This window comes from Poeciliopsis prolifica, unplaced genomic scaffold (assembly GCF_027474105.1).
Source record: "Poeciliopsis prolifica strain line A6 unplaced genomic scaffold, Auburn_PproV2 SCAFFOLD013, whole genome shotgun sequence".
Lineage (NCBI taxonomy): Eukaryota > Metazoa > Chordata > Actinopteri > Cyprinodontiformes > Poeciliidae > Poeciliopsis > Poeciliopsis prolifica.
The window spans coordinates 8,783,323-8,793,044 of NW_026562388.1; the positions used below are offsets into that span (position 1 = coordinate 8,783,323).

Here is a 9,722-nt window from a genome sequence, read left to right on the forward strand (position 1 = left end):
GATATTTCTCCCTCATTTTTCTTTTCTTTCTTTTCTCACAGTCTAAGGAAGCGGACTTGCAGGCAATAGAGCAGGTGCTGTCTGACGCAGAGCTTACCTCACACAAGTTCAGAGAGTGGAAGGAAGCCAATGCGCCATTGATGGTGGAGATCTGTGTCAAAGACAACCAGAGGGGGGCACCAGATGCTGTGACAGCTGCAGCATCAGTCACTGCTGCCCCAGTTGCAGAGACCAGTTTATAAGTCCCCCTAATGTAGTTGACGGTGTTTCGAGTTGGACCTCATAATAACATACACTCACTGCTGTGATTTAGTCAGATGACACTTCAGTTCCATGTAAGCGCATATTTAACTGCTGTTTAACATGCATCTAAAGTGTTTTTTTTTTGTTTTGTTTTGTTCTTTTTTTCTTTTTTGTTTTACGTTTCATATCGACTAGGAAACATGAGCAATAGACATAAAAATGTGATTTTTGTTTTAGTATTACTTTTGCTTGCCTCTTGGTAGAATTGGATAATTTTCCAGAGCTTAAGTTGTTTTTTTTTAAAACTTTTTAATTCACAGAACCTTTTCATAAACTCTGATTATATGAAATGGAATGCACAGAAACACTGTTTTTTGTTTGTTTTTGGTATTGTTTTTTTTACTGTATAATTTATCTACATTGTTTTCCGTCTGCAGAGAACAAATACCTAGATTGTTGTTGTCTGCTAATTATTGGTGCCATGCACCATCTGTGCCTGTTACAAGCAATCCAGGAGCCATGATTCTTTCCTTGTGCTGTCACATCATGCTTTATATTAACTGTTCTGACTGAACAATAAACCCTGTAGTAAGAATAAATCACATACTGATAATTTCAGATAAATAGGAGTCAAGTTATTGTCACTATGCAGTTTAAAACTCAGCTAAAACACTAGACATTTGCCTTGAGAACATAAATGTTGGCAGCATGTTTATTGTAGTGTGAAAAAATAGTTGGTAGTATACTTTCGCATTACTGCCCTAGATGTGTACAGAAACTGTTCAAAATAATGGAAACAAGCCGAAAGCTGCCTTGTCATTTTGGGATGAACATTTATGCGTGGATGCATCATACTTTAAGTGTGAAATCAGTATCGGCTAATGAAATGAAATATTAGCATCAACTGTCTTTCAGATGGGGTCAAATTTTAACGGAGAGAATCATCCAAGTTTAAATACAAATAGGTAAATAATTCAATTCTAAAATATGCAAAACTAAAACTAAAATGACATTTAACCTCACATTACCAATAAACATAGCATCTCTGTTTAAAGAAGAGGTTTGTCAGCTTACAGTTTTGGCACTGTTCAATTTTAGCAAACCTTTACAAATTATTACATTTATCCTGCAAAACTATTGTGAAATGTTTTGTAAAATGTCATTCATTTTAACTTTAACTTTTTATAAGATTTGAGCTTATCAAACAGCATGAAATATATCCCTTATTATGTGATTTTCCAGGAAAAGGTTTAGGTACCTGGTTAAAAGCTGAACATGGATTATTACAGAATATGACATGGAGAGTCTGGGCTGGCTCCATGTGAACATTGGTTTTTTTAACTTATATTTCATTCATGTTATAGTTTATTGTAGATATGTTAATGATATTGAATGTGTATTGTAGTGTTTTTTTTCTTTTGTTTTTGCTATTAAAAGAAATAAAGCGATGCCAAAATTTCCAGGCTGTTCTGTCAGTTTCTATGTCTACAGAACCTTGATTTGCAGAATAATAAAAATAAAAAAAAACTGAAAAGGTACATGCTCAGTCATATTAAATGAATGATGTGAACAACACCTTTAAACTTTTGAAAGGATTTTCCATGTGTTCTAGTCCCCATACAACTGATGTTTCCACTTGTGCCTCTGCAATAAATGATTAATTTTGCTCAGACCAGGTCAGTAATAATACTGTTTTGTTTAAATGTTCCATATTCTCTCTGTAGTGGCGATTGTTTGTCAAACCAAACATCCAATAAAAAGTTCCATCAGCCACTATGAGGCACTGGGGTCCAGATTCTTAACACAGGCAAAAGAATCCAAGGTCCAAACTTGTTGATTTTCTTTGTTGCTTTATTTTCCTTTTATGCAAGCAATTACAATTATCAAACTTTTCTTTGTTCTCTGGCACTGCTCTCTCTTCTGTTCTCTCGCACTGCACTGATCTCTTGCACTGTTCCCTTTCTCTTGCACTGGTAAAAACCATAGGCCCCAAACCCAAATGCCTGTTGGTCCTTTACCAGGCCCCTACATTTATAGAAGGTGGACTGACCCACCTTACTTCCTGTCTAGCTTACAAATGATAAAAAATAGGAAAAAATAAGAAAACAAAACAAAATATAAAATCAATTATAACCTGCAAATAAAACTCTGTAAATAATGCAAAAAATAGAAGTTTAAGAATAAACTAACAAAATTCAAATAGATAAAGAAATAAAGAATAAATAGCTCCAACACTCCGGCCCCTAATTGCGAATACTGTCGGAATTACTTTAACAAGGAAAAGGAGCTATTCCATTAAACATGTCCATACTTTCTCAGTGTGATGCTTCCAGTAGTAACAGAAGTTTGGTCACAGGTCTTTCCAAAACACTGGTCTTCGTTTGTAGTTGCACAGAACGCACCAAGCCTTTTGCATCCTGGTTTACATTTAAGACTTTGGCCATCATCCAGGATCCTCTTGGAGCTGTAGAGTCTGCAATTAAAACAACATCTCCAGGAGTAAGACATCTTTTAGTCCTTGTCCATTTTTGTCTTTCCTGCATCAGAGGTAAGTACTCAGAAAGCCATCTTTTCCAGAACAACTCTGCCATGTATTGCACTTGTTTCCACCTTTTTCTGACATAAAGATCCTTTTGACTGAACAATCCTGGTGGCAAAAACTGGTTTGTTCTTTTAACAACAACAAATGGTTGGGTGTGAGTGCCTCAAGATCATTTGAGTCATCTGACACTTTGGTAATAGGTCTGTCATTTAATATGGCTTCAACTTCACAAAAGATTGTTTGAAGTCCTTCATCATCTAAAACTTGTTTTGAGAACTGAGACTAAAATACTTCTAATGGAAACGAATCAGACGCTCCCAAACTCCCCCTTGGTGAGAGGCTGCAGGGATGTTAAAGTTCCATTTCATTCCATCCTGCACAAAAGCATTTTGAATTTTAGCATGATTCAGTTCAGCCAACTCTCTTCAGCTCTCGATTTGCACCAACAAAATTTGTGGCATTGTCGGATCTAATTGTGGAAACTGGACCTTCTACAGATGAACCTGCGGACTGCATTTATACAGGAATCTGTATCGAGAGTGTAGGCAATTTCCAGATGTACTGCACGGCTGGTGAAACAAGTGAACAGAACTCCATACCTTTTCAGGAGACTTCGTCCTCTTTTAACACTTACAGGACCAAAGTAATCCACTCCTACGTTTGTGAAAGGAGCGGTGGTTGGCAGAACTCTTCTCCTGGCAGATCTGCCATTTTTTGTTCAACAAACTTTCCTCTGTTCCGTCTGCAACAACACAATGAGAGATGATTTTTCTGGCAGCTGAATTACCATTTATTATCCAGTATTTTTGTCTCAATCTGGACAGCATATGAGCTCTCCCTGCATGTCCTAACTGTTGATGAATATGGCGTAAAATCAGGGTAGATACATGCATATCCTTTGTCAAAATTACAGGATGCTTTGCTTCGACAGGCATGGCTGTTTTATTCAATCTGCCACCCACTAAGAACTCCAGCACCAATACTGGGTCAAGTTTGCATAGAGAACTTCTCCTAGAGACTCCTTTAAGGCACTGGTGATGAAAGTCATTCAGTAGCAAATTTCTGTTGTTGTGCAAACTGAATGATAGATAGTTCTGCCTTGGCCAAGTCTTCAGGAGTTAGATTTTCTTTCTTTAGAGTGGTCTTGAATCTTTGCATCTGCTTTTCCAGTTCTTCTTTTGATTTTCTGGTTCAATTTTATTTAGGTCTGCAGCAGCAAACTCTTTTCTTTTCTGTTGCAGCAACATGAGATGTTTTTCAGCTTTAAAAACCAGGCAACAGAGGTTTTAAGCTTTGTCCATGATGAAAAATAATGAATCAGATAGTTCGTAGCATTTTCTGATTCCTTCACAACAACACTTACTGTTAGGTCCTTCTTGACCTCTGGGTCATCTGCAGGAATTGCATGGTGATCCACATCCAGTTTGGGCCATTCCTCCTCTGATCTGTGGAGAAATTCAGGTCCATTTATCCATCTCCTGCATTTGAGGAACTCCTTAGCTCTCATGCCTCTAGATGCATCATCTGCAGGATTCTCCTTGGAGGAAACATATCTCCACTGATTCACATCTGTTGCTTCTCGGATAACAGAGATTCGGTTTGCAACAAAGGTGTGAAATCTTCTAGTTTCACTGGAAATATATTTTAGTACTGTTGTACTATCAGTCCAGAAAACAGGTTTTTCCAACTGTATTTGCAGCTCTTTCTGCAGCAGTTTATTTACTTGAACTGCAAGAACAGCAGCTGTCAATTCCAACCTCGGGATTGTTGTTTGCTTCATGGGGGCAACTCTTTTTTCCTAAAATGAAAGCAACATGTGAGATGTTATTCTTTTCCAGTTTTAAATATGACACTGTTCCATAGCCATCTTGACTTGCGTCAGAGAAATGATGAAGTTGTGCTTTATCTGGTTTCCTGATGCAACTTGGTTTGATGCAACGATCCACTTTAAAACTGGATATCAGCTGGAGATCCTCCAGCCAATCAAGCCACTTCCTAGAGAGAATGGGGAATAACTTCATCCCACTTCAAATTTTGTCGACAAAGTTCTTGTAGCAACAGTTAGCTGGCATACTGAAGGGAGCCAGGATTCCCAAGGGATCATACAGTGAGCTAACCACAGACAAAATGCCCCTTCTGGTGTGTGGACGGTCCTGCACAGAGGTTCTGAACTTGAACTCGTCTGTTTCAATGCTCCACTGTAAACCCAATACTCTCTCAACTGGAAGTGATCTGTGTCCAATCCAGATTCTTAATTTCTTTTGCTCCCTTTCCTCTGGGATTGACATGAGCACTCTGCGACTATTGCTGACCATTTTGAAAGCATGAATCCTCCTTTAGAGCAGAGGTCTGTCAGCCTCTTCACCAGAAACACTGCATCTTCTTCTGTAGGAACAGATTTTAAAACAGTCATCCACATAAAAGTTATTTTGATTGTGTTAACCACTTCAGCTGGAAAATGTTGTGTGTTATCATCAGCAGTTCTTTGCAGAGCATAATTTGCACAGCTGGGTGAAGACACTGCACCAAATAAATGAAAAACATGAACTCCTGTGCAGGTTTTGAAGTGTCACATGATGCCACCACAGGAAACGGAGAAAGTGACATGTTTTTCAGAGACATACACTTGGTGAAACATGGCGTCAATGTCAGCCATTAGTGCAAACAGGCTCTTTTCTAAATCTGATGAGGACTCCAACCAGAGAGTTTGTGAGGTCAGGTCCTTGTAGAAGCTGACTGTTCAGTGATGCTCCTTTAAAAGTTGATCCACAATCAAATACAACTCTTAACTTGCCTTTTGTGGGATGATACACCATGATGAGGAATGTACCACAGTTGTCCACACCTTTCTGAAGCTATCTGCTGGTACAGCCTCCGCATGTCCTTGCTGCAGCATGTTGTTACACATGCAGTGTATTCCTTGTACTGAGCATCCTTTTCAAATCTCCTTCTGAGGCTGGAGGCGCTGCTCTGCAACACAGATATTATTTGGCAAGCTGGGACGTTCACTCCTGAAAGGTAAGTCAATATGATAATGACTTCCAACAAGTTTTGTTGAGTTATTGACATGTTATGAAATGCAAATCCTCTCTGGACATTTCAGTTTCTCCTCTGATGATCTTTCATTAAAATCATGATTGTACTGCTGGACCAGCATTTCTTAAGATGCTCAACAGAGATCTGTTGGCTGTTACAGCAGTGCAGACATTTTTATTTCTGCTGTTGCTTCTAGTGCGCAAAGGACCATTTATGACCCAACCAACTTTAGTTTTTACAGCATAAGGCCCACCATCCACACTGTTTATCACCTCCCAGGGCTCTAAAACATTTGAAGCATCAGTTCCTATCAGTAGTTCCACATTTGCATTGATGTGATGAAGCTTAACAGGCTTAAGATGAGGCCACTGATCAATGTCTTTTTGCTGGTCAATGTAGAAACTGGCATGGTACTCTGAGTCAAAACATCTGGTAATGCTATGAAGTCATTGTTTTCAATTAGAGATTTCCAAACCAGACAAAACTTGTACATTAACAATCTTATTTGATTCATTGTTCTCAGCAGAATATTTGTCCTTTTACCCTTTGAGTTCAGTCTTTTTGCCAGAGTTTCTGTACAGAATGTACCTGAACTTCCTGGATCCAGAAATGCATAAGTTTGTACAATTTTGTTGCTCTTTGACTTTTAACTTTCACTGCAACAATAGAAAAAACAGCATCATCATCATGACCGGCCCCAATATGCCACATGTCTGAGTGGTTGCAGTTGAGAAGTTGACATGAGACCCTTTTGTCTGTTGGGTTTGTTCTGAAGAGGCTTCTGGCTCCTTTTGCTCTATGTGAAGAACCCCCGGATGCCTTTGGTGACACACGTTGCAATCCAAACGACTCCTGCAGTCTTTGCTTGTGTGACCAACTTTCAGACAACCGAAACAAATCCCCCTTTGTTTAATGAAGGTCAACTTGTCCCGATGCATTTTAGCTTTAAACTGCATACAGTTTTCCAATAGATGATTTCTTTGTAAACAAAACAAGCAGCTGTGAAGAACAGTAGACTTGGTCTTATTTTCAGTTGACTGAGTTTTGGCGTCTAGTATTGTGTTGACATTTGTGGCAAAACTGCTTCCTTTTTTCCTTTGCTTGCTGGAACTTGAGACTTTAGAGTTGATCCTAGTTTGTGGATCATGGATGTCGCCGAAACTGGATCTGATGCTACATTTACTTCTTTTACTATAAAAGCAACCAGATCAGTGAACAAAGCTCGGTGGCCATTTTGCTCCTGCAGCTCATAAGCAGTAACTCTCCATTTTTCCCTCAGCTTATATGGAAGTTTCAACACGATCGTTCTCATATTTGAAGGTAGATCCAATTCTTTCATGTAAACAATTTGTTGTGTTAGATTTGAACATCCTTGAAGGAAAAGAGAGAATGATTGAAGACTTTTCACATCGTCACCTTTTATTGGTGTCCAACTCATAATCTTCTCCATATATGCAGAAGCTATTTTATTTTCATTTCCAAAATGTTCTTCAAGAAGATATTTGGCCCTGGAATAACCTAGCTCAGGAGGTAAGTGCTGACAACTGTGCACCAGATCTTTAGGCTGCCCCCTAGTGAACTGCTCTAAGAAGTGCAAACAGTCGCTCCAGTTGTCAGTTTTAGCTTCCACTCCGTTCTCAAAAGCATTCATAAATGATTTGTACTGCAGGGGATCCCCATCAAACACGGGAATGTTTCTAGATGGGAGGGCACGATAAATTTTGCTTTACAAGTAAGGCAGTGATGTCATTTTGTCTTTGCATGATGTTCACAATTTCATTCTGACAGTTTCAGTCTCAGGGGAACATTGAAATTGTGTTTGCGTTGTTTGAGTTGCAGAATCAACTTTTACTCTCTTTGATCCGTTTTAAGTTGTTTCTGCTTTTCTTTAGGTCTGACGACAGGAAGGTCAGATGAAGAATTTGCTGTTTCTTTGGGAAAAAACTCATCAGCGCGAGGATTTAGCAGCGGCATGTCCTTTACTTTAGCTCTTTCAAAATAAGAGTTCATTCCATCAGATCGTTTAGAACCAACGACTGAATTCATTAAGACATTAAGTTTTGCATTGGTTGCTGCCAACTCTATTTCCAAATTTAATTTTTCCTTTTCTTTCCTCAGCTTCTCCTCTTGCTCTTCGATCAGATGTTTTTTGTCCAACGCGACGAATCTCTCCATGAGCGCCGCCTTTTCAGCTGCAGCTTTAATGCGAGCAGAAGATGTAGATGAAGTCCGAGAAACTGTGAAGATGTTTTTGAACGTGGCTTTACACTTGAAATATTAGAAACACTGTCTTCAGGATTTATTTCATCCACCTCTACAACTAGATCATCACCAACATTATTGTTTTGTTCAGTATATGGATATCCTGCTTCATGCAACCAAACCTTTACATTGTCCATAAATTCAGAGAATGCCACCACCTTGGACTGAAAATACACATTTTGCCTTTTCACTTCTTCTTCTGGCAATGGCAAATTCAAAAATGATTCATGTAAATCAGTTGCATCTTGATAGCATTTAATAAACTTGGCAAAGTCAGAAGACACTTTCTTAACATTTTCTTGTGACGTCATTAATGCGGAGATTTTCTCCACAAGGTTTGAAGCTTGTTTGCACTTTAAACTTCGTTTTTCTTGACATGTTTTCACATAAAACTCCAAACCCTTTTGTGTGAATTTGATGTTTCTTTTCTCTTGTGACATCCGAGTGTCATCCTCTTTGCTCTTTACATCAGACATTTTTAGCAATCCTTTGAATTATTTCAAACCTTTAAAGGGACATTAATCCACAAGGAATCCACAGGATGAAGCACAAACTTGTCTCTTTGTTTAAAGAGGTTGATTCTTGTGAACAAACATTTCCATGATGGGCGTCGGCACACGTCTGAATCCAATTATGAGTCAATTTGTCACATCAAACTCATCTCATCAGTCTTTGCAGTGAAATAATGTCTTTAAACTCCAGTAGTTTCCGTTTGTCCTTTACGGCTTGAACAATATTGTCACGTACCAGTTGATGAATGAGTGACGTGTCAATCCAGGCCTCACGCAGCAAGTCGCTTGATTTCATCAAAGACGGTCCAAAACCTTTTGTTTGATGGTAATCCTTGAGATCCACAAATCCAACATGTCCATTAAGGAGGAATTATTCCTTTTAATCCACAGGCAGGTTCCTTACTTGATCCATGAGAAGGTTTTTACTTGTTCCACAGGGTGGGTTTTTACTTGATGTAGTGGCGATTGTTTGTCAAACCAAACATCCAATAAAAAGTTCCATCAGCCACTATGAGGCACTGGGGTCCAGATTCTTAACACAGGCAAAAGAATCCCAAGGTCCAAACTTGTTGATTTTCTTTGTTGCTTTTATTTTCCTTTTATGCAAGCAATTACAATTATCAAACTTTTCTTTGTTCTCTGGCACTGCTCTCTCTCTCTGTTCTCTCGCACTGCACTGATCTCTTGCACTGATCCCTTTCTCTTGCACTGGTAAAAACCATAGGCCCCAAACCCAAATGCCTGTTGGTCCTTTACCAGGCCCCTACATTTATAGAAGGTGGACTGACCCACCTTACTTCCTGTCTAGCTTACAAATGATAAAAAATAGGAAAAAATAAGAAAACAAAACAAAATATAAAATCAATTATTAACCTGCAAATAAACTCTGTAAATAATGCAAAAAATAGAAGTTTAAGAATAAACTAACAAAATTCAAATAGATAAAGAAATAAAGAATAATAGCTCCAACACTCTCTATTTAGCTAGATGATGAATTAAACAGTGCACTGAGATGCCTTAAGCCTTGGATATTGCTTTGTAGTATAACTCTTTAAAATGTATCACAGCTTTATCTGGGACCTTTAAATAAAGAGAATTTATATTTTTTGTCTGATGAAATTGTTTTA

General features: G+C 38.4%; 1 protein-coding gene across 3 annotated transcripts in view; it reads left to right on the forward strand.

Annotated features, from left to right (window-relative positions):
- LOC129365269 (connector enhancer of kinase suppressor of ras 3-like) overlaps window positions 1–1,703 on the forward strand; it is a 51,157-nt gene extending 49,454 nt beyond the window's left edge. For all 3 annotated transcript variants that reach the window (XM_055038382.1, XM_055038384.1, XM_055038383.1), the window contains one exon: window positions 42–1,703. In XM_055038382.1, coding sequence (XP_054894357.1) covers window positions 42–242 — 201 coding nt within the window. In that variant the 3' untranslated portion in view covers window positions 243–1,703. The remainder of the gene's footprint in view (window positions 1–41) is intronic.
- The last annotated feature ends 8,019 nt before the right edge of the window (window positions 1,704–9,722 follow it).